Source organism: Larimichthys crocea, chromosome XXII (assembly GCF_000972845.2).
Source record: "Larimichthys crocea isolate SSNF chromosome XXII, L_crocea_2.0, whole genome shotgun sequence".
Taxonomy (NCBI): domain Eukaryota; kingdom Metazoa; phylum Chordata; class Actinopteri; family Sciaenidae; genus Larimichthys; species Larimichthys crocea.
This window is the reverse complement of record NC_040032.1, coordinates 8537927-8563143: the sequence shown is the minus strand read 5'-3', so window position 1 is coordinate 8563143 and position 25217 is coordinate 8537927. Positions and strand designations below refer to the sequence as shown.

At 45.6% G+C, this 25217-nt stretch overlaps 3 protein-coding genes across 4 annotated transcripts in view; all 3 read left to right on the top strand.

Moving 5' to 3' along the window:
* The first annotated feature begins 57 nt into the window (after positions 1 to 57).
* si:ch211-117m20.4 (CUB and sushi domain-containing protein 1) lies at positions 58 to 1333 on the top strand. 2 transcript variants are annotated; one of them, XM_010750204.3, is made up of 4 exons: positions 58 to 429; positions 529 to 693; positions 771 to 938; positions 1004 to 1333. In XM_010750204.3, the coding sequence occupies exons 1-4, from the start codon at positions 339 to 341 to the stop codon at positions 1249 to 1251; spliced, it is 672 nt and encodes a 223-aa protein (XP_010748506.2). In that variant the 5' UTR covers positions 58 to 338; the 3' UTR covers positions 1252 to 1333. The 2 variants fall into 2 exon arrangements, with proteins under 2 accessions (XP_010748506.2, XP_019133611.1); XM_019278066.2 differs by having other exon boundaries at positions 58 to 435.
* A 3998-nt stretch (positions 1334 to 5331) lies between these two features.
* The window catches only part of abcg4a (ATP-binding cassette, sub-family G (WHITE), member 4a), a 28623-nt gene continuing 8737 nt past the window's right edge, over positions 5332 to 25217 (top strand). Inside the window, exons 1-16 of the mRNA XM_027273843.1 lie at positions 5332 to 5411; positions 5774 to 6132; positions 7595 to 7832; positions 11015 to 11132; positions 11283 to 11415; positions 11500 to 11550; positions 11646 to 11791; positions 11883 to 12006; positions 12168 to 12282; positions 12357 to 12496; positions 12970 to 13068; positions 13156 to 13324; positions 13393 to 13493; positions 13573 to 13731; positions 13861 to 13979; positions 14052 to 15345. Of these exons, the coding sequence (XP_027129644.1) occupies positions 7604 to 7832; positions 11015 to 11132; positions 11283 to 11415; positions 11500 to 11550; positions 11646 to 11791; positions 11883 to 12006; positions 12168 to 12282; positions 12357 to 12496; positions 12970 to 13068; positions 13156 to 13324; positions 13393 to 13493; positions 13573 to 13731; positions 13861 to 13979; positions 14052 to 14277 (1929 nt within the window). The 5' untranslated portion in view covers positions 5332 to 5411; positions 5774 to 6132; positions 7595 to 7603 and the 3' untranslated portion in view covers positions 14278 to 15345. The remainder of the gene's footprint in view (positions 5412 to 5773; positions 6133 to 7594; positions 7833 to 11014; positions 11133 to 11282; positions 11416 to 11499; positions 11551 to 11645; positions 11792 to 11882; positions 12007 to 12167; positions 12283 to 12356; positions 12497 to 12969; positions 13069 to 13155; positions 13325 to 13392; positions 13494 to 13572; positions 13732 to 13860; positions 13980 to 14051; positions 15346 to 25217) is intronic.
* The window catches only part of LOC109137137 (microfibril-associated glycoprotein 4), a 10296-nt gene continuing 4961 nt past the window's right edge, over positions 19883 to 25217 (top strand). The window contains exon 1 of the mRNA XM_027273844.1: positions 19883 to 20101. Within this exon, the coding sequence (XP_027129645.1) occupies positions 20096 to 20101 (6 nt within the window). The 5' untranslated portion in view covers positions 19883 to 20095. The remainder of the gene's footprint in view (positions 20102 to 25217) is intronic.

The following is a 25217-nucleotide window of genomic DNA, read 5'->3' as shown; positions in this document are numbered from 1 at the left end:
CAGGAAGTGACACACAAACATCCACCTGTACACCTGTGTCCACTTCCTTCCATATTTGACCTTTTACTGTCATTGTTTTTTTGTGTGAGGTGACCCTTCAGAGATTCTGTGTAATAACGTTTGTTGGTGTCTGAACTGAGACGTGGTCTTCGCTCCTCGTGTCATCGTGGATCTTCTTCCTGCAGGCGTGTCAGACCTGCAGCTTGAGCCGTGCAGCAGATTAACAGCACTCAGCTTATTTCAGGTTCACAGCTCTGCAGGCTGAGCGCTCTGACAGCTTCACTGACGTCCTGACCATGTTCCTCTGATGTTCTGATGTTCCTCGGCTCCATCAGAAGATGAACGCTGCGAGCCTGAACCTGCTGCTGCTGCTGGGATGCCTCCACAGAGCCGCGTGTCAGCTTCCTGGATGGATCACAGAGGTGGAAGGTAGCGGTAAGATCATCCTGGATCAGCCTTGAAGCCTGGAAATCTTTCCAGATTTTGTTCTATGTGTGATCTGTCTGGTTCTGGTGTTTGTCCCTGCAGGTGAGACACAGTGGACCCCAGAACCGGACTTTTTCGACGACATGTACTGGTCCGGCTCGGCGCCCCTTTGCTTCGGTGGCTGTAAGGCTCGGCACCAGGAGCTGAGGAGGGACCGCTGCGGAGACTCGAGCTGCTGCTGGCTCGGATACAAGTCACTGTGCAGAGGTAAGACCACCAGAACCCCGACCCGCCTGCTCCACCTGTCCTGCATCCTCCCATCATGCTTTGCTTTCACCTGGCAGTGAATTGTGGGCGGCCTGATGTGGACTACAATGGAGTGGTGTTTGGGAACGATTGGTGGGTGGGCTCTGTGGTGAGGTACACCTGTCGCTCTGGCTTCATGCTAGTGGGAAGTCCAACCAGAACCTGCCAGCCTGACGGGCTCTGGACCCCCAGACCGACCTGCCTTCGTGAGTAAACACAGATCTGATGATCCCTCATGAACCTGTCCGCTCACCCTATGATCTGTTTTCAGGGATGTGTCCACGAGGACGCATCGAGATCAGCGAGCGGGAGCTGGGCGGGTCGTGTAACTCCACCTGCACTCAGAAGAACTACACCGGGCCAATCAAACGAGGCTGCAGCCGGATCGACAACTGCAAGAAGAAGGAGAGCGGCTGGAAGCGCTTCTTCTCTCAGTGCGTGCCCTGCATCTGTGACTGCGCTTTGTCGTGTCGAGAGTCGGTGTCCCACCCCGTCGCTAGGCAGAAACCGAGGACCTAAAACCTTCTTAGCTTCCTCCGTCAGCGTCCTCTTCACTCTCTTCTCCTCTGCCATTATGTCCATAGAGGCTGCTGACTGCTGGGGCTGAACATCTCTTCTTCTTCTTCCTCTTCTTCTTCCCTGTGGTACAAACACTAACACTCCTGATGCTCTGAGCTCACAGTCCGGGCAGCACGGCTAGCAGACTGAGCTAACATGAGCTAACAGCAGCTACAGCTGGCAGCAATTTACAGAGACACCATTCACCTGACGACAGTCGGTGTAGCAGACGTTAGTTTTGGAGAGAAAAGTTGATTTAATGTCTTATTATTTGAATTCCTAACGCCGGAGGAGTCGGAGGTGGATTATATTAAAATTCAGGCTGTGAGTTTTTAATAAGTTCTTGTTTCTCACAGGATGAACGGTGTCGGGCTCTTTCTCATGTTTGTACATCAGTAAACGTTTGTATGTGTCCAAGATAAAGGAAGAAGTGAGACGACAGATTATCGTCTCTGCCGGCTCAGTCCATCTGTCCTCGACCAGGTGAAACCTTAATCCTGTTAGGACCAGAGGAGCTGAGGTCAGGGGTCAGGGGTCACACGGAGACCGTCAGGGAGTCTCATTTAATATTTAAATGATTTCATGTGATAAATTTACCAAATGTCTGTTTGTTCTTTATGTTTCTATAGATGTATAAATATGAATATGATCTGTGATGTTGAATAAGTCGAAGCACGAACTCTGATCTCCGTCTCAAAGAGCACAGATCATTTTCTGACTCTATGAACAGAAATAATAAAAAAGATCCGCTCAGCAAACAAACAAAGTACAGACGTCAGACTCTTCTTCTTTTGTCTGCAGGACTTTTATTCAGGTCAAATATGAATTAAACTCAGCCAGAGACCAAACATTCACGAGATGTAAATAAATGTCAGCTGTGTTTCTCATGTTTCATATCTTGTGTTGGTTTGGTCACTTTGTGACGTTTGATGCAGACGTTGATAAATTCCTCCTGTTGACCACTAGATGTTGCTGTGTAACAGTTCACACTTCACAGGAAGTCATTCATCCACTGACAGAAATACAAAATAAAGGTTTCTGTTCATCTGAGTCCACGTGCTGAACCTGAGGACGACGTGTTCGTTGGCTCTCGGTTTGTAGCTGATCCCTGACAAAGAAACGAGACGAGTTCATGCATGAGACAAAAACCAAAGAAGACACTATAAACATCTTTACAAACTGTACACAGAACAAAATTACAATGAACTCAATTAACAACCAAACTACTTTCAGTGTTAATAACAATAAACTAATCAAAGTGTTTGTACAGTACAGTATTTTTCTGCTTTCTTAAATTACACACGAACACGTGAAATGACAGTAACATCTGTAATTAAACATGTGGCTCATTATATAAATGTTTATGTCAGTTTATTTGTTATTTTAAGGTAAATCTGTATTTTTAGTCAAACTCTGACATAATTTACAGAAAATATCTTATTACACAATGTTACAGTCGTTTTCTGTAAAATGATAGAAATGATCTGCGTCTTTATTGACAGTGTCTGATTGTCATGACTCAGTTCAAATCTGTAAAATAACTTGACAGTAAGTGAATCCTCCTGGTCCAGCTCTTGGAGTCTCATGGCGGGTCACACTCACCCACATCCAGCCCGTTGAAGCCTCCTGGACCTTCGGCCAGGATCTCCCAGTACGTCTGCTCACGCTCATTTCCAGTTACTCCATTCACGCTCTCCAGCATGGGACCAAAGTCCAGGTCCTCCTTCACCGTGAACCTGCAGGAGCAGAGCTGATGGAGGTGTTCAGGTCACAGCTGGTCTCACCTTAAGTCAGGATCAAACAGCTGATCCATCACCAAGGATCAAACAGCTGATCCATCACTGAGGATCAAACAGCTGATCCATCACTGAGGATCAAACAGCTGATCCATCACTGAGGATCAAACAGCTGATCCATCACTGAGGATCAAACACTCTGATCCATCACTGAGGATCAAACAGCTGATCCATCACTGAGGATCAAACAGCTGATCCATCACTGAGGATCAAACACTCTGATCCATCACTGAGGATCAAACAGCTGATCCATCACTGAGGATCAAACAGCTGATCCATCACTGAGGATCAAACACTCTGATCCATCACTGAGGATCAAACAGCTGATCCATCACTGAGGATCAAACAGCTGATCCATCACTGAGGATCAAACACTCTGATCCATCACTGAGGATCAAACAGCTGATCCATCACTGAGGATCAAACAGCTGATCCATCACTGAGGATCAAACACTCTGATCCATCACTGAGGATCAAACAGCTGATCCATCACTGAGGATCAAACAGCTGATCCATCACTGAGGATCAAACACTCTGATCCATCACTGAGGATCAAACAGCTGATCCATCACTGAGGATCAAACAGCTGATCCATCACTGAGGATCAAACACTCTGATCCATCACTGAGGATCAAACAGCTGATCCATCACTGAGGATCAAACAGCTGATCCATCACTGAGGATCAAACACTCTGATCCATCACTGAGGATCAAACAGCTGATCCATCACTGAGGATCAAACAGCTGATCCATCACTGAGGATCAAACACTCTGATCCATCACTGAGGATCAAACAGCTGATCCATCACTGAGGATCAAACAGCTGATCCATCACTGAGGATCAAACACTCTGATCCATCACTGAGGATCAAACAGCTGATCCATCACTGAGGATCAAACAGCTGATCCATCACTGAGGATCAAACACTCTGATCCATCACTGAGGATCAAACAGCTGATCCATCACTGAGGATCAAACAGCTGATCCATCACTGAGGATCAAACACTCTGATCCATCACTGAGGATCAAACAGCTGATCCATCACTGAGGATCAAACAGCTGATCCATCACTGAGGATCAAACACTCTGATCCATCACTGAGGATCAAACAGCTGATCCATCACCGAGGATCAAACAGCTGATCCATCACTGAGGATCAAACACTCTGATCCATCACTGAGGATCAAACAGCTGATCCATCACTGAGGATCAAACAGCTGATCCATCACTGAGGATCAAACACTCTGATCCATCACTGAGGATCAAACAGCTGATCCATCACTGAGGATCAAACACTCTGATCCATCACTGAGGATCAAACAGCTGATCCATCACTGAGGATCAAACACTCTGATCCATCACTGAGGATCAAACACTCTGATCCATCACTGAGGATCAAACAGCTGATCCATCACTGAGGATCAAACACTCTGATCCATCACTGAGGATCAAACAGCTGATCCATCACTGAGGATCAAACAGCTGATCCATCACCGAGGATCAAACAGCTGATTAATGATCAGAGGACCATGAATGAGTTCATGCACTCTGAGAATAAAGGTGAACACACTGCTCAGGTGGAGGGGACAGACAGGTACACAGACAGACAGACAGGTGTTCGGGTGTTGGAGGCCTCTCATGATCTCGATCTCTCTCTTCAGGCTGCGCAGCTCCTTCTCTGAGCGACCCACCTTAGGCATGAACTTCAGAGCCACCACCTGCACAGGTAGACAGACAGGTAAACAGACAGACAGACAGGTAAACAGACAGACATACAGACAGGTAGACAGACAGACAGACAGACAGACTTGTCTATCTGAATGCATCACCTGTCTGTCTGTTCACCTGTCTGTCTGTTCACCTGTCTGTCTGTTCACCTGTCTGTTCACCTGTCTGTCTGTCTGTCTGTATCAGCATGTGCTTACTCTCTGCAGCTCGTGCCTCTGATGGTTCCAGGTGTGTTTGTCTATAAATGGTTCGGACTTCCTCTCCCGGGTGATGTAAGGCACGTGGGGCCGCGCATGAACGCGAGTAACCCCGAAAGCTTCACCGAAAATAACCCGGGACTGCAGCATCAGCACCGGCAGCTGCGCAGGAGCGGCCTTTAAAGAGACAGACCACATCTCCATCACCATGTCCTCTGAACTAGGACCTGCCTGAACCCGGATCAGCCTGAACCCGGACCAGCCTGAACCAGGGCCAGCCTGAACCAGGACCAGCTTGAACCAGGGCCAGCCTGAACCAGGGCCAGCCTGAACCAGGACCAGCCTGAACCCATGATGTGTGTCTGGATTAAGAGGCTGGAGGAGGATTAATGATAAAAGGTGTAGAGCGGGTTATTCCGGGTTATTCCCGGTCCTGTCTGTCTCCAGAGACTCTCCAGAACAGAACTGAGCCCTGAGGGTTTAAGTGTCACCTGAGAGCTCCAACAGCTGATTTAATTATAAATATTATTTCATTATTAATTATTAACACATCATTGGTCATTTGTTTTCGGATGCGGGAATAACCTAAACAGTTTGTTGTTGTTGTTGTTGTTTTTTTTTTTTTGCCTCCATCAGCTACGCCCTCATCCAGCAGCGTGCGTGCCGCGCACACGCACAGCAGCCGGTCGGTGCGGGGGGACAGCGGCAGCTGAAGGATCCGCAGCATCTCCGTCTGTTTTTCACTCTCTGTCTCCTTCCAGATGTCAGGACGGACTGAAACATCAGCTGCACCGCGGAGCATGCGTGTGAAGGGCTCGGTTCTGGTTCTGGTTCTGGACGGATGGCTTTGATGAGACGGATGAAGATGACGGGCGTCCTGCTCCCCTGATGATCGCCTCCTCTCTCTTAGTCTGAGGCCGGACATGATTTTAATCTCTGGAGCTGCTGCTGTGGATGCGGGACGATGCGCGCCGCGCCCCGGGAGATAAAAACCAGCTCGGTGCTGTGAGGCCACATCCGAACCGAACCGGATTTTTCAGGACTGTGGACTGTTGGTTTATTTGGATCATCACCTCCAGCCGTCAGAGGAGAACCGGGGCTCACCTGCTCACAATAACAAGTATGTGCAATGCGTGCGTGTGTGCGTGTGCATGCGCAATGCAACACACAGCAGGACAGACGTTAACCTGACAGGAAGTCAGAGTCACAGGTGTTTTTATTTAGAGAGCAGGTAACACTGCAGAGTGTGTGTGTGTGTGTGTGTGTGTGTGTCTGTGTGTGTGTGGTGTGTGTCTGTGTGTGTGTGTGTCTGTGTGTGTGTGTGTGTGGTGTGTGTCTGTGTGTGTGTGTGTGTGTGTGTGTGTGTGTGTGTGTGTGTAGTTCACGTGTTGTGGAGAACATGGAGGTCTTCATTTGACTAAGAGTCCATTAAAGCCTGTCAGTGTTTCTACTGAGCGTGTGCAGACTGCTAATGGAAATTCACTAATGCACCGCTCGATACTTTACTGCACGGACACAGTACTACTACAGTACTACTACAGCACTACTACAGTACTACTACAGTACTACTACAGTACTACAATACTATAGTATTACAAAACTACAAGACCACAATCCTCCAGCACTAAAGTAGTAGTAGTAGTAGTAGTAGTAGTAGTACTACACTCAGATGTTGTTTTTGGTCTGTGGACAAACTCGTCAGTGTGTCTGTGATTTCATTCAGTTAATTAACTTGAAAACACCTCCATCACCTCCATCACCTCCATCATCTCCATCACCTCCATCACCTCCATCATCTCCATCACCTCCATCACCTTCATCACCTCCATCATCTCCATCACCTCCACCATCTCTATCATCACCTCCATCACCTGCATCATCTCCATCACCTCCATCATCTCCATCATCTCCATCACCTCCATCACCTTCATCACCTCCATCATCTCCACCATCTCCATCACCTCCATCACCTCCATCACCTCCATCACCTCCACCATCTCTATCATCACCTCCATCACCTCCATCATCTCCATCACCTCCATCATCTCCACCATCTCTATCATCACCTCTATCATCTCCACCATCTCTATCATCACCTCCATCACCTCCACCTTCTCTATCATCACCTCCATCACCTCCATCATCACCTCCATCACCTCCACCTTCTCACTCTCCTGCATGACACAGCTCATCATCGTCTTTTACTTTGTTAAACTGCTTCACTTCACTTCAGTCACATTTATGTGAATCAGCAGTCGAGTGAGCTGCATGAAACCAGATCCGACTCCTCACACTCTGAATCTGATTCACTTTGATTCACTTTGATTCACTTTGATTCACTTCATGGAAACTCTGAAATCACATCAACTGATGACGAGGCGTCCAAAAACGACCAGTCTGTGGATCTCTGTGATGATGTCAGATGATGTGTGATGATGTCAGAGGATGTCAGATGATGTCAGATGATGTGTGATGATGTCAGATGATGTCAGAGGATGTCAGATGATGTCAGATGATGTCAGATGATGTCAGATGATGTGTGATGATGTCAGAACAGACTAACCCTCTCTCCCGTTTTGTAGTCTTTCAGCATGGCTGAGAGGACTCTGGAGCCGAGCGCGGTCAGCATCCCCATGGAGGAGACCAAACTCCCGGGTGGAGCTCCTCAGGAGGCGCCGCTGCTCACCCACCTGAAGAAGGTGGAGAACCACATCACTGAGGCGCAGCGCTTCTCGCACCTCCCACGTCGCTCCGCCGTCGACCTGGAGTTCAACGAGCTGTCCTACACCATCCGTGAGGGCCCCTGGTGGAGGAGGAGAGGTACTGCACACGTAGGAACATAGTATAAGACTAGACAAGACAAGACATACTACAAGACTACAAGACTACAATACTACAGTACTACAATACTACAGTACTACAGTACTACAAGACTACAGTATTACAATACTACAGTACTACAAGACTACAAAACTACAGTACTACAAGACTACAGTACTACAAAACTACAGTACTACAGTATTACAATACTACAGTACTACAAGACTACAAAACTACAGTACTACAAGACTACAGTACTACAGAACTACAGTACTACAAGACTACAGTACTACAACACTACAGTACTACAATACTACAAAACTACAGTACTACAATACTACAACACTACAGTACTACAATACTACAGTACTACAGTACTACAATACTACAATACTACAGTATTACAAAACTACAGTACTACAACACTACAGTATTACAATACTACAAGACTACAACACTACAGTACTACAATACTACAAGACTACAAAACTACAGTACTAAAAGACTACAATACTACAGTACTAAAAGACTACAATACTACAGTACTACAAGACTACAGGACTACAGTACTACAAGACTACAATACTACAGAACCACAGTACTAAAAGACTACAGGACTACAAGACTACAAAACTACAATACTACAAGACTACAATACTACACTACTACAAGACTACATGACTACACTACTGCAAGAGTACAATGCTACAGTACTACAAGACTACAGTACTACATTACTACAGTACCACACGACTACAACACTACAATACTACAAGACTACAGTACTACAATACTACAATACTACAGTACTACAGTGCTACAGTGCAGAGTTCAGTTCCCATAGTAACTGATAGATGAGTGTGGAGTGTGTGTTGACATCAGAGGAGTCGTTCTGGCCCGGTCCAGCCCGGCCCGGTCCTCATGCAGACCTCCTCCATGTTGTGGATCTGCTGCGCTCAGCACAGTTCAGACGTAGTAAATAATTTACGGGCCGGGCCGCTCGCCTCTCTGTCCTCTGCATCGACGCCGAGCCCTCTGCAAACTGAGCTGTGTGTTCTGGGTGGAGGGGCCACGCTGGGGACATACAGGCTTTAGGCGCGGCCCTGCATGATGTAGTGCAGGTGGAGGCGTGATATTGACGTGTTGCATGTTCCTCTCCTTCAACCCTCCTCATGTCTCATGTGACCTCACATTAAATCACCTCCTCTCTTCTGTTTGACCTCGCTGCAGTGATTTGTCCTGACGAGCTTCGTGTCTTTAACGAGCTCAGATGAGATCAGAGATGATGTCACATGATTTAATGTGTTTTATTATGACTCATTCTTTAAAATGGCTGTTACAAACAGGAAGTCTTTTATTGTGAAAGGGTTCAGGATGTGTTTGTTATAGATGCTGCTGCTTTCATGTCGAGGGTTTTCTCCTCGTGCCGAGGTATTCTCCCCGTGAAACACGAGCCGGGAGGTGAGAGAGGGAGGATAGGAAGAGAGGATGGGAGAGGATGGGTGAGGATGGGAGAGGATGGGTGAGGGGGGGAGATGTTGACATGCCTCTGGGTGATCTCCGCTCTGCGTTTTGTTATTTACTGCAGTTGCGTCTCTGCAGCTGCATTCAGGTCGTCTTACAGATCAAATCTGTTACTGAGCGCGCTCAGTGCTGTTTAGAGAAGCATCAACATTTCTGACGCTGATGCAAAGGTTCGATCGTTTCCATGCAGGATGTTCATGAACACACAGAACGTTATCTAAACGTTATCTAAACGTTATCTAGAGTTCAGAGATTTGCTTCTTTCTTTAAAGCTTCTCGTGATTGATGAGTTGATTTAAAGGTTCAGTCTGTAACTTTTACAGTGTTTGGTTTTAGCTCCATGACTGAAGAGCAGGCCAGCCGCCACGTTCTGGATCATCTGAAGAGGTTTCACTGTGCAGGCTGGAGGCTGTCTGGAGATGAACACAGCTTGTGTCAGGAGTTGAGTAACATGTTGAGTTAGGTAAAGCATGACCGGGCAACTGAGGCGACGTGGTTAGAGAAGGGTCGAGAAGCAGAGCTCATTTTGTGACGTACACCTGTTTGGAGTCACGATTACAGACAGGTTACTTCACCTCCACTTCCTGCCATGGATGTATGCAGAGACTCTGAGCCTCGCTCGTCCGGTTGTTGTTCAGTTTTCTGCTTTCTCAGATATATGGAAAATATGAATGCTAAAAAAAGATAATACAAAACGGAAACATCGTCAATACCACTCCAACTACAAACAGAACTCAGAACGCTTCCTGTCCCAAAATCCTCTGGTCGACATCTCACCTGACCATATTGAGACATCACACCTGAAACTGATGGTGGTCGAGTTGCATTGTGGGTTATGTAGGCTCACGGAGACGTTATAATCCTGGTTTGAGCGTTGACTCGTCATTTGTGTGGCTGACCCTGCCTCAACCGTGACTCACAACAATTTGTCCAACAATCACCGGTGAGATCAGCCCGGGCTCGCTGAGCGTTCTGCTGTCACTTCCTGTTAAGTCTGTGTGGACGCTGATGTGAGCCCGGCTCTCCTGAGACCGGATCAGGACGCTCCTGCAGCCTCGCACAGAGACAAACATTATTATGCAGGGTTGGATCATCAGTATGCAGCACATGGCGGACGGTGGGCCACTCTGCCGTCCGAGGTAATAACACGACGTGGGAGGAGGGGGCGCTGTCTGCTCTGCTGAGGCCTCCCTGCAGACGGGGGAGGGATGGGTGAGGCGAGGGATGCTTGCAGCCATTTCTAAGTTTCCATGAGCTTTCAGAACAAGTCGGGTCTAAAACAGGTTCTAGCAGAACCACAGAGGTCAGGCGATGCGTTATTAGCAGGTCAACCATTTAAAAACCTGACAGGAAGTGATGCGTGTGGTTTTTCACTCTGCGCCATCAAGGTCACCATCTTAAATCTTCCTGTAGTGTTTCTGGTGCTTCCTGTTCTTCTCACTTCTCACACACTCAGGACGATGTTCAAATATGTGACAACAGAACCAGAACCGGTTTCATTGGACCGGCTTTGACGCCGGTGTCACTTTGCTCTCAGCGTTCAGACACAGACAGACATAAACATGGACAGCGTGGACACACTGATGGACGTACAAAGTGTTACATGAATATAAAGTTTGCATTAAGATGGAGACGGTGGAGGTTTGTGTCTCCGTCAGGTTACAAAGCTCTGCTCAAGTGTCTGTCGGGAAGGTTCAACAGCAGAGAGCTGATCGGCATCATGGGACCTTCAGGAGCCGGAAAATCCACCCTGATGAATATTCTGGCAGGTTACAGGTGAGATCCATGTACTTCATTTACTGTTAATCTACCAAAACAGCTTCTTGGTTTCAGGGCCCTGTTTGCTTTGGTGGTGAGGAGAGCAGACCGACCTTCAGCCGGGCTCAGATTCACTATAACAGCACTCCACTTTGTGTTTGCTAACAGGGAGACGGGCATGAAGGGTCAGATCATGGTGAACAGTCGGCCGAGAGACCTGCGGACCTTCAGGAAGATGTCCTGTTACATCATGCAGGACGACATGCTGCTGCCACACCTCACCGCGAGGGAGGCCATGATGGTGAGGCCGCCGTTAAATCCGATAAACCTCATTAAATCCATTAAATGTTCAACGATAAAGTGCTGACGTCTGCTCGTGTTTCAGGTTTCTGCCAATCTGAAACTCAATGAGAGCATGCAGGTCAAAAAAGAGCTCGTAAGTCTGAATATTACTTCGTTATCATGAGTGCTGTATGTGTTCAGTTGGGTTTAGATCTTCAAACCTTCTGTGAACCTCTGTTTGTCCCTCAGGTGGACGAGATCCTGACCGCTCTGGGTCTCCTTGAATGTGCTCAGACTCGGACGAGCTGCCTCTCTGGAGGTCAGTGTAAACGACTGGCCATTGCCCTCGAGCTGGTCAACAATCCTCCCGTCATGTTCTTCGATGAGCCCACCAGGTACGTCGATGACGTCAGCTGCTTTGAATCTGTGTCATCTGACCAGCAGTCCAGATTAAGCGTCTGTCTCTGGTGTTCTGTCCCGTCTCAGCGGTCTGGACAGCGCGTCCTGCTTCCAGGTGGTGTCCCTCATGAAGTCTCTGGCGCAGGGTGGACGGACAATCATCTGCACCATTCATCAGCCCAGCGCCAAGCTCTTTGAGATGTTTGATAAGGTAACGTGACACGTCCATTAGCCACTCAGACCCGGTTATGATTCATTGTACCGAGCTGACGAGCAGCGCTGCAGTCGATACTCCGGCCTGCTGTTCATATATTATTCAGAGCCGGTGTGTCGGAAATCACGTTGATTACTCTGAACGTGTTTCTCCACCAGCTGTACATCCTCAGTCAGGGTCAGTGCATATACAAGGGCACGGTCCCGTACCTCATCCCGTACCTGAAGAACCTGGGCCTCCACTGCCCCACGTACCACAACCCTGCAGATTTCAGTAAGTCAAACATCTCTTTGAACACACCTGAATGTGTGTTTTTGTTCTCACACACCTGTCCTCTCTGTCCACAGTCATCGAGGTGGCGTCCGGGGAGTACGGGGATCTGAACCCGGTTCTGTTTGAGGCGGTTCAGGGTGGACTCTGCTCGGAGGAGAGCAAGAAGAACTCCAGAGACAAGAGTGACTCTTCATGTCCTTCTCAATGTCACAGTGTGAGTGATACCTGCACCTTTATCACAACCACACACCTGCATCAGCTAAATGTTAAAGCTGTACCCGTGAAGCGGCTGTGCTCTCTCCGTCACTCTTCAGTTCATTGATTTTTATCTTCAGCTGTTTTTTGTGTGTGTAGGCTTCAGCCAGTAACCACAGGCGAGATGTGTGATGGTGTTTTCTGGTCTAATTAGAGATCACTGCTTTAACATCTCAGCACCAGGTCTCAAACTATGGTACATGAAGGAAACATGTTAAAACATAACATTTCTAATGAAAACCATCTACGAACTGGTTCGGTTCAGGATGAATAAATAATATAAATAAACCTGCCTCCGTGTGGGTCCACAAACTGAATCAACACTCAAGTAACACAGAGGAAACCTTCAGAGAACCTTCAGACTCTTCTTCTGTGGATGTTGTGATGGTTTCTGTTGTATCTGAGTCTCTGACGTGACGTCGCTCTCCACAGGACACGGGAACTCTGGAGAAACACAGCTTTGCCACCAGTACGTTCACGCAGTTCTGCATCCTCTTCAAACGGACCTTCATCATGATATGCAGGGACACGGTAAAATAAAACACTGTGAAGCTTTCTTTGGTTCTTGGTGTCAGTTGAAGGTCTCTGAGTCGTGTTAATGTTCTGGTTATTCTGAAGGTGCTGACCCACCTCAGGGTGATGTCCCATCTGTGCATCGGCGTGCTGATCGGACTGCTTTATCTCAAAATTGGAAATGACGCCAGCAAAGTCTTCAACAACACTGGCTTCCTGTTCTTCTCCATGCTGTTCCTCATGTTCGCCGCCCTGATGCCGACCATCCTGACCTGTAAGACTTATTGTCAGATTGGATTGTTGAAAGTCCTTCTGTCCTCTAACGCTGCTGTTCCTCCACAGTTCCTTTGGAGATGTCTGTGTTCATGAGGGAACATCTCAACTACTGGTACAGCCTGAAGGCGTATTATCTGGCCAAAACGATGGCGGACGTACCGTTCCAGGTAACGCTCTGATGACTGAGCATGCAGCGATTTCCACACATTCAGTTTCACATTAACAAACACAAACTCTGTCCTCCAGGTGATCTGTCCGATCATGTACTGCAGTATCGTGTACTGGATGACTGAGCAGCCTCCTGAAGCGGGTCGCTACCTGCTCTTCATGGCCTTGTCCACGTCCACGGCCCTGGTGGCCCAGTCCCTGGGTCTGCTGATAGGTGCGGCCTCCACGTCTCTGCAGGTAGGCACACCGATTGCATTATGGGTAATGTAGGCACCAGGAAGAAGACTATATCTTTGGCTTTGCTACATGGATTTCCATCCTTTATTTGAACTGTTGTGAATTCATTGATCAATATTTGTTCGACAGGTGGCGACCTTCGTGGGTCCGGTCACAGCCATACCTGTGCTCCTCTTCTCTGGCTTCTTCGTCAACTTTGACACCATTCCTAAATACCTGCAGTGGAGCTCTTATGTGTCCTACGTCAGGTACGTCACACACTGTCTGTTAAATGTGTTTGTGTTCAGGCTCCCCTTAAATGATCGTGATCCTCCTTCCAGGTACGGCTTTGAGGGGGTGATCCTCTCCATCTACGGGATGAACCGGTCAGAGCTGGAGTGTCCGGGTCTGGTGTGTAAGTTCCAGAAGCCGGAGGAGGTTCTGCAGCTGCTGGACGTGGAGGACGCCAAGCTGTATGTGGACTTCATGGTGCTGGGCGTCTTCTTCCTGGTCCTCAGACTGGCTACTTACCTCGTCCTGCGCTACAAAGTCAAGTCAGAGCGCTGAGACGTCCGGAGAAATCTGATGGACTCGGACGCTGAAGCGTATCCGGGCAGTGTGGGATAGTAAGCAAACATTTAGTCTCTCTTTCTCTGTCTCCACTTCACATACATGAACAGAAACAGCCCAGCACAGACAGGTGCTGCACCATTACCCAACTGTACAGTATAATATTCTCTTTAAACTGTTTATTACTCAAGAAAAAGGAAAGTTTAGACTGTTTGACCGCCTGCCCATCATTAGTTGTTCTCCAGGTAAAAGTATTGTTCCGATCATCCTTATCTGCACCGTACAGAACCAGAATCCCAACAGAGCAACAGAAAGCATGTTTCTTTAAAGCCAGAGATTTGTACTGAACTCCAAGAACTCCCAGAGAGCCTGCAGGTGCAGGAGAGTCCAAAAACTTGTAGCTTAACCTGCAAAGATTATCCAGGTCCACATCAGAACCCTGTTATTGATCAAGAGACCCAGGAACGAGATTTCAGATGGATACCGTCCACTTTGAGCGCCAGGCTCTCGAACACGACGGCTTTTCTTTAACAAACCGACTGCCAGTGGACGACTTTCCTCGCGATCTTTTTCCTGAGCCCGACCATCGACGAAGACGAGATGTTTGTAAAAACTGTGAGTCCTCGCTCGCTCCCAAGCGTTCCCATTTGTTTCTGTTGCAACCGAGGAAGCATCCGGCGAACATGGAGCTCAATGTGAAGCATGACTGCTGTTTCCAGCCCAACTGCGGGCTGTCTTAACCAACGAGTGTTTTAGGTGAAGTGCAATATCCTCCTTGATGTTTGTCTCATCCGTGTCGTTCTTTTGACACTTTGAACTGCTCGTTTCGTCGTACGATGATCAAAAAGGAAGTATCCTTTTTCTTTTGTTCTCTCCTTCTCTTTCTCTCTTCGCTTCGCTGACGTCCGACTGATGTGTGTTGTCCAAAAACGATGCTAGATACTTGAAACGCAGGCTGGGCAGTTTTTTGTGCCTCTGAACTAGAATGATTTGAGTTTTTTCTTGCTTAACTGTTTGCACATACACCTTATGTCAATGTACACACATGCAAACACACACACACACGTTTAGAAGAGCCTCTCCCGTCGTCACAAGGCAATGCAATATTTTCCAATAGACTTGCTATGAAATATTTCTTACTCAACTATGCTACTTGTAACCTTATTATATTATTATAATGCATAAATAATGTGAGTATATAATCAATGATTGTACAGTGAATCTGTCATGCTGTAAACAAATGTACATTTGCACTTTTCGATGTATGTTTATCCTCTTTTTATTTATTGTATTTAATTTATTTTTATATCTATCTATGTGATGAGCCTGCTTGAAAGTTATAACAGGAAAAAACAGCAACCGAATGTTGCATGTTCACTTTAGGAATGATAGTTTATGAAATATTCATTTCAGAGTAAAGCATATCGATTTCAGTTACGTATCCCGCCGTGTAACAGAGATGCAGATCTGTCTGCTGAACGTTTTTAGAAAATCAACCAAAACACGCATCATTAATTTATTAGAAGTTAAGAGGTTTACTTCTCGATTTAACGCCCCCAGCGTGTATCCCACAGCAGCCAGCTAACATCACTGACTCAGCAGCAGTCAGCCCAGCTCGCGTCTGTCTTTCAGCCTTTTATTTCCCCACGCTCTCACCAACCACTAAAAGTCCGTCCCACATTTCTCGTGTCCGGCGGCTTCTTGCTCGCTCACTCTCTCTTTTCTCTCTTAGTTCTCCTCCGTCAGCGTCTCTTCACTCTCTGCTCCTCTGCCATCATGTACAGCTAACAGACTGATCCTAACAGCCGCTTACAGCTGTCAGCAGTTACTTCACTGTCCATCATAAACTCCTGTAAAATCACAGAGAGTTGAGGCGGAGCAGCCGGAGGACATCAGAGGGAAAACCAGAAAACATTTCCTCCATAAAATATGATCCAGTTTCACCAGAATCAGTGAAATAGTTGCTGCTGTGTGACTTAGTGCCGTAAAGCGTTACGTACTTCTCAAAGTTACATAGTGTGAGAACAGACGTACGAGTGACAGAGACACCGTTCAGCTGATCACAGGTCAGTGTGGGTCAACAGGAGGTCACAGACGGTAGTTTATTAAATTTAATAACTGATTTAAGTAGCTGAAGGTGGATCAGTAATCACTGATGGAGGTTTTCATTAATAGCAATAGTCGACATTGTGATGTTCGTTATACCTCTCACTGCTGAGTCACTTTACATGTTTTATATTAAGAACTTGATTTAAATCTTTTCATGTGCAATAATCATCCAAAGGAGCAAAATTCATGTTTCTGTTCTGAGGTTAATCTGTTTGACGTGTTTACGAGAACGAGTTAATTAGACGAGCTTTGAGCTTCAGGCCCGTCAGGATAATTGGTTTCAGTCAGTGTACAGTAGCATACAGTCAGATTCATGTTTTGACCTTCCCCAAATGTATCAAAGCCATGTAGCCGCTGCAGGAAAGAAACACAAACAGGGATAATGAGCAGCTCTGAAGTCACGAGCCGGTCTCGGCCCGAGGTCTGAAGTTCTGTGGTACCAAAGACGAAAAACAAATCCTCCTCTCTGCTGCTGTGGGTTCACTTCTCAGTGAGATCTGACCAAAGAACATGCTCTGAAAAGACCCGATCTCACCCAGTTCATGTTCCAGGTCAGACAGGTGATCGGTTCTGACCCAAACCGGCTCCAGCAGAGACACTAAACAACTGAATCAAATGTGTTGCAGAGGTGATCGATGCAGCTGATCGAATCAAAATGACACTTTTATTTTCGACACTCTGCCATGCATGATGAATATTAATAAAGATCAGACGACCCGACAGACCCGAGGACGTTTAACAGATTGTTCTTTTTATTTCTGATGTCGTTTGTTTTATCGTTTACAGTTTAATTAATGGTCAAAAAATGCAACTTCTGTATCCTGAACGCTGTCCCAAGGATTCTAATAAAGATCATTTATAACCTTTACCCGCTCAGTCACATGATTTCACCTGGATGTAGTCTCCGTGACGTCCCCGCAGACTGTCTAAAACCTGGACGTAGTCTCCGTGACATCCCCGCAGACTGTCTAAAACGGAACGATGTGTAAGTCACATAGATCTCAGACTTTGGCCTTGAGTTGCACAAAGATAAATAAAGGTACATCAACCTTCAGTGGCCTCCATGGCTGCCAGACAGAACAGAAATCTGCATTTATTCGTGTATTAATGAGTTAATGAACGTCATGTTTCTACTTACTTTGGTTGTAGACAACAGCGACACCTGTGTATCATGTTGTTATCCAGAGGTTTGTGTACTGCAGAGCAGTTAAACAGCCTTTAACTGGTTAAAGTCACGCTGACGCTGCAGTGCCCCTGATGGAGAACGTTCTAAGAGAACATCCAGCCTCTAAATAGCACTGCAGAGAGCGAGCTAGCCTTCAGGCTGAGAGAGACTCTCAGACCTCCTGATGAACTTCAGGCAGGACGAGCTCGCTTATCATTGGCACAAAGTCAGAGCACTCACAGTTTAACAGCACTCATAAATGAAAGCAAGTCCTGAGAACGAGTACAGTCTTAATTAACCCACCTACAAACCTGCAGGTCCTGCATGTAGACGGGTTGACTGCATGAAGTGGAACAAACATTGTCAGCCACATGCTGCTTGACTTGGGAAAGAAACACCTGTGCACCTCCAACAGCTCGAAGTCTGTGAAGGTTCTCAGGGGTCCAGGTCAGAGTTCAATCTGGGGCAACTTGGTTGCAGATCCATGGATTCATGTTGTAGTGGAGCTGTGGTGGTCAACCATTGTAAGGGAGGTTTGCCGTCTTCTGGCCTTCTACAATCTGCAGTCAGCTCATCTGCTGATGAGTAAGGTAGTCCAGCAACCACACCAGGGAAGCCACATTCCTCTCCAGGGCGGCCACCTGATCCATCCATCACCCTGATCAGGTGAAAAGGTTCACCTGGTGCCAAAGCTAAGGCAGCAAGAGCAGCAGATGGGACAAAGCTAGCTCGTGGCTGAAGACAGACTCTCCAACAGGTTGTTGAGCCAGGTGAGTTAAAGGACTTTGAACGGCAGGTGCTATGCTGCCTTCTGATTGGTGAACACACAGGTCTCTCTGGAGGGACACAGTCGAGACTGTGGTCCACTCTGAAACACTGGGTGGTCACATTTTTTTTATGTAAAGTATTTCCACTTGATTCAGTTGCTAATGAATGTGTGTTTGTGTGTAGGTGTACTGTGACCTTTGACCTACACAGTGTTCCAAATGATTCTGCATATACTGTGATTCTTTACTCAATCATCTATATCATTGACAGTCAGTAGGATTTTTCATTCCTCAACAATCATATCATAATCTGGATTTTTATTAAACAAAATTACTAATGACTGGCATTTTTTGCAGTAACTCAAAATGCAGTGTTCCAAATTTTTATGCAAAACAGTTTTCAAACAGTAAAATAGTTTCTAAAGGATTGAAAACAGAAATCAGTTGTATTTTTTGCATTAGGGGGTCATTGTTCTCAAATCAAAGCTAGTTCAATCATAAACAAACAATTTACAGATGGAGTTACATATTAGCACAGGAGCCCTTCTTTGATATCACCTTAACAGCTCTCTGATCCATTGATTTTGTAAGTCCATGGACAGTTTCTGCCTGTATTTCCTTTGAGGATGCCAGAATCACCTCCCAGAGCTGCTGCTTTGAGGTAAACTGCCGCCCGCCCTCATAGAGCTTCCTTTGAAGGATGCTCCACAGGTTCTCAACAGGGTTGATGTCAGGGGATGATTCTCCCTTTATGCCCAAAGCAGCCAAGGCCTCAATGGTATTGTTTGCAGCATGGGATGGTGCATCGTCTTGCATGAAAATGATTTTATTCCAGAAGGCAAAGTTCTTCTTTTTATACCATGGCAGGAAACGGGCAGTTAGGAACTCCACATGTTTTGTAGAGGTCATTCTGACACCTTCAGGCACCTTAAAGGAGCCTACCAACTCATCTCCTATGATTCCAGCCCAAAACATCTCTCCACCACCTCCTTGCTGATGTTGCAGATTGTTGGGACATGGTGGCCATCTACCAACTATCCAGAGCTCCATCTGGACCATCCGGTGTAGCACGGCATTGATCAGTGAATAACACTGTTGAAAATGAGTCATCATGTATTTCTGAGCGCACTGCAGTCATTTTTCCTGAGAATGGCTCAATTACAGCTTTATGCACATCAGCAAGCCTGTGGAGTATCCAGCATCGAGAGGTTTTTGGGACTCCTGAGGCACCAGCAGCTTCAAATACCTGTTTGCTGCTCATCAGTGGCTTTTTCACACCTGCTCTCTTAATACGATACATTTGGCCTTAACCGCTTTAGCTGAACTAACACATCTGCACTCTGAACAGACACAAACTTTCTGACAGTTGGATGATCTCTTTATTTTTTTGTGAAATATCCTGTTTTCATACCTTTTGCAAACTATACGCAAGTATTTTCATCACTTCATCACCTGCAGAAGATCGTTTCTTTTTTTCCCATATTGCATGAAACCTGTGATTGCTTAATAATGTGGAAACAACCGCCTTTAGTAGTTTCCTGTTTCCTGTATGAGGCTCATGGCAAACTGCCAAACCTGTCTGAGACTGATGCCAGTGTCATCTAAAGAGACAGGGGAAGACGCACAATTGAAACGTTCATTGAAAAACTACAAATCAAATGTTTGTTTAACTGAAGTATTGAAGACTAAAGTGTGAAATCATTTTTAGGATATAAATACAGCTCATCAGAGATCCAGACAGGCTGACATCAGGATTTTCAGCAGAACTCTGACGATGAAGGTAAATGTGTAACTTTCTACACCTTTCTGTCTGTTTAGAATCTATGTAGCTCTGTAGGCTGAGGGCTTCACAGTCAAACGTACACTGTAAAACAATGGTACATTTTGACAGGAGTTTTCCTGTGTTTTAAAAACTGATTACAAAACTCATTAATTCAAAAGGATTATTTTAACAGTGTTTCTTCTGCTTTCCTGAAAATGACAAAAGACAGTGTGGTAAATGACAACAAGGCTGTAATTAAATATGTGGCTCATTATAAAACGTTTGTGTCCACACTAACAGTTGAATGTTTCCTTTGTCATTGAAGGTAAATCTTCTCAGTTTGGACATTTATGTGTACTTTTACATTCTAACTGTGATTCTGGAAACAAATGCATCAAACTTTTTCATGCCATCAAACACGCTGCAGAGTCTTCTTTAAGACAGAGGACAAAGCGCTCTGCTCTTCAGGTTGAAACTTTCCTGGACAGCCCAGTGAGGAAAAGCAAACAACTCAAAGATCTGATTTCTTTGAAAGCTTTTAAATCCATATTGAAAGACCTGGAGACTGAATCATTGGGCTGTCGTTGCCTTTAACTGATATTGGTTGAATTCATGGCGTGTACTGCCCTTTTAGATATGCTATGTGTTGTAATCTTCGCCATGTGTCTTGCGTGTGTTTTTACTTGTTCTTAGTTTGTGCTGCTTGCCTGTCTCGGCCAGGACTCCTTTGCAGAAGAGCTTTTTAATCTCAATGGGACCTTCCTGGTTAAATAAAAACTAAAAACAATGCATTGCATTTAACTTTTGACATTTACTTGAATTATGATATCTGACCTTTTTTACGGTGTACAGAAGCTTCAAACCTTACTCCAGGTCAACAATGACAACATCTCCTCTGTTCCAGCTGCTCTCAGCGTCCTCCTCGTCCTGGCTCCAGTGTTGACCAGCTGCACAGAGATCGTCCGCCAGTGGACTGCAGTGACACTCTACCAACAAGACAAGACCAGACCCAGCGGAGTGGTACACCCTAATCCCACATCGGATCCACGTCTGCTGGTCCAGGTACACTTCATCCTCTCGGGGACGCAGGTCGACCTTCAATGATAAGATGTTGGTTCAAGATGAGACGTCGCAATGTAAAGACATGAGCTCATCAGTTACAGGTTCTGACTGAAGCTCCTGATACAACACATACAAGTAGTCCTAGTTATAACAAGTAGTAGTTCACAGTACTTGTTATAGCATGTTGTGAACATACTGTGTAAAGTATTTCAACGTGATTTCAGTTGCTAATGAATGTGTGTTTGTGTGTAGGTGTACTGTGACATGCAGTCAGAAGGAGGACAGTGGACGGTGAGTTTTCACTGAAGCTTAAAGTCAACAGCCAAGAGCTTTGACCTACACAGTGTTCCAAATGATTTGTCTGCATATACTGTGATTCTTTACTCAATCATCTATATCATTGACAGTCAGTAGGATTTTTTTTATTCCTCAACAATCATACATAACTGGATTTTATTAAAACAAAATTACTAATGACGTGGCATTTTTTGCATACCCTCAAAATGCAGTGTTCCAAATTTTTATGCAAAACAGTTTTCAAACAGTAAATAGTTTCCTAAAGGATTGAAAACAGAAATCAACACACATGCTCTCTTATAAATTCGATAAATTTGCCTTAACACGCATTTATCTGATCGAACTAACACATCTGCACTCTGAATCAGGACCAAACTTTCTGACAGTTGGATGATCTCTTTATTTTTGTGTGAAATATCCTGTTTTTCATACCTTTTGCAAGATACTGCAGTATTTCACACTTCACCCTGCAGAAGATCTTTCTTTTTTCCCAATATTGCATAAAACCTGTGACTTGCTTAATAATGGTGGAACAACCGCTTTAGTAGTTTCCTGTTTCCTGTTTAATGAGGCTCACTGGCAAACAAATGACCAAACTGTCTGAGACTGAATGCCAGTGTCATCTAAAGAGACAGGGGAGACGCACAATTGAAAACGTTCATTGAAAAAACTACAAATCAAATGTTTGTTTAAATTGAAATCGGAGTTGCATAATAATTTGGAACAGGTAGTAATATCTCGTGGATTGCAATCTGGGTTCCCTGAATGTTTGCTCCAGTGTTCCCTGAGGTTCTCTCTAATCCCGGTCAGACTGTTAAAAGAAACCAAAATAATTCTCAAACAAGTGGAAATACAGAAACTTGCTGTGTGTGAACGTGACCTGTCAGATTCTTGTGTGTTTAGCTAGTTAACCCCCATCCCGTCCCCCCAGGTGTTCCAGAGGAGGATGGACGGCTCGGTGAACTTCTACAGACCCTGGGATCAGTACAAGATGGGGGCTTTGGTATAGCTGCTGGAGTACTAGGCTCGGGTGAGAAATGAAACCAAACCAACAGTCATGTGACTGAGTCCAATATATTTATCCAAGCGACGAACAGTAAGGTGTGGTGATCAAAATGGAATAAAAAACTGTGTTTGTGTGCAGGTCTTGAGAACATCCCCAACTGACCCGCCACTAAGGAGTACGAGCTGCTGGGGTCGACATGGGGTACTTTGATGGAAACAAAGTGTTTGCATCGTTACTCATCCTTCTCTGTCGACGCCGAGCATGACGGATATGCACTGCAGTCTCCTGGATTTAAAAATGGGAGGGGCGGGTGAGTATTATTCAGGAAGGAGGGCTGTAGGGGTGACAGTGCAGGTTGATGGGTACTTGATTGTAGTTTATTCATTGATTAGTAATCAGAATCCAAATGAATATTTAGTGTATTCATGAGACTGAAATCAATCAATGAACTGGCCTATCATTTTCTTGGGGTCCCCCACGGCAAACCACTTTAACCCCCTGGTGGCAGCATAGTGTCCAACAAGGTCTTAGTCCCAGTAGTGTTTTGAGTATTAGTATCATTAGTATCATTGTAAGATTAAACATGTGGTTCATGTTTGCTTAGAGACTCCATGACTCGTCAGAAAAAATGAAGTTTCCACACTTCGACAAAAGACACAGGACAATCTGGTCTGGCAACTGTGGCCAGACTATACCTGGGGGGATTCTGGTACGACAAATGTCACGAGACAAACCCCAACGGGGTTTATCTTTGGGGGGCTGATAGTAGTCACTATGCTCTTGGAGTTGTGTGGAGATATGGAGGGTTAATTCACTCTCCAGAGCCTCAGCATGAAGATCCGTCCTGTGTGGTAGTTCTCCAGGATCAACATACAGTAAATCAGCTGATGTTTTTCTCTTTTCTTCGTCATCATCTTTACATGCAAACAGACACAGAGTCTGTAACATGTCGACACCTTCATTACCTTCCCACTCACACTTATAGCAAAGCAAAAGACAAAAAAAAAAACATAAAAACAACATAAATATTTCCAAGTTCAATCAAGTTTGATTGTGTGTGAAATAATAAAATCGAGCAGAAAGCTGATGTGATCTGAGGTCTGTCATTTTTTGTCTCTGGTGTCTTTCATCGAACAAAAAAGAACAGACAAGCTGGAAAATCACAAACCTCATGCAGTTTGTGATGGACTTCAGGCACAAAATGGACGGCAGATTTGCAAAATAAGGCACATACTGACTGTAGTGTTGTTGTCAAGAGCTCATATTTCAGTTGAGCATGTTTCCTTAACCTCTGATGACATAGTGGGTGGCAGGTCGGGTGTTGCTCTGGCTTCCACCCCCCCTCCCACTTAATCAGTATCACGGTGCTGATTGCGATTGGCAGCACCTGGTTAACTACTACTGCGTCCTCCGGGGCGCATTCTCTCCCTGGCATTCACCTGGAAGGCCTCGGGTAGCGTGATCCAGTTTGGTGTTTTGGGTGTTCGGTGTGATTTCGTCCGCCAGGTAAGCGTGTTGCTTTACTGCATCTTTTAATTGCACAGTGGGTGCGACAACCGCCGTGATTTTGTTTTTCATTTTTGGGCCGTAACTGGTTGGGTTGCAGCTGGAGGAATTGGTGTCCCGCGTTCTGCTGTTGTTGAGGACTGGTTTTTTTTTTAGTGCGTAAAGCTCTCTCTATCGGTAAGCATGCTCGTTGTTATCATGGTTAACTATAGTCCTTTTGCTAACAGCTGTTGCCCTCTGCTCTGTCCTGCTGTAGCTGCGGAATTTGCAGCGGTTTCTGTCTCTCCTCCTGCGCTCGGGGATCCACGGCAACAGACTATTGATGACCACCGCAGCAACCTACGCAATAACTCCGCTGCCTCAGCCTTGGTGCAGGCCCCTGGGCTCCGTTTTTGTCACGCTGTCTTCCACACCCGTATTCTTTTTCTTAATGGCCCCTGAGTTGCTGTTTGTGGCTCCTCCGCAGCACCAGACTCAAGCCCCACTGCACTGACTTATTTAAGTGTTTTCTTTGTTTGTTTGGGTTAATATTATTTCCGTTATGTAGTTGTTTCGGGTAAATCAGTTAATTTGCAAGCTCTTGGTTCTTTATTTTGATTACAGATGGTTATTTTGTTTGTTCTATTGAGTTACATTTCTGATTTTGTTTTATTCTTATATAAGTAAATTTTTCTTTAAGTATTTTTCTATAATAGGTTAAGAAACAATTAATGTGTATTTCGTTCTGTTGGTGTGCATGTGGGTGTGATGTTGTGTGTGAAGTGTTGTTTAAGAAATAGGACATTTTTAATAATTCGTATATTCAACCTTTGAGTGTCGCTCCACCCATAAATTTTTGTGTGTTTTCTTCCTGGACAGAGGCGGGTGTAGTGCGTGCAGACTCGCCTGGTGGTGGTCCCCAGCGCACCTCCCTTAAGTTTGCTGTGGCACGTGTGGTTTGGTTTTGTAATTTGTTTATTGTGTGTTTTGAAGGTTCTTTTAGTCTGCGCCTCACTGACTGTCCCTGCTCTATTTTTGGGTTTATTTTCCCCCCTAACGAATGTGGTATAGCAGAACAACGCAGGTTGTGAAGAACATGTTCATGTTACCTTTAGTAAAACCATTGTTAAATAAAATAAGTTATTTATTTGAAGTCCGTCGCTTGTTCCTCTCTAGATAGTGTAACGAGTCTGTGTGACCTCATAGTAATTCGCTTACAGGGTGAGCGAAAATTTCCTGGGGTGCAATTCCACCCAGGTGGCGTTTGTTGGACAAATCCCCCCC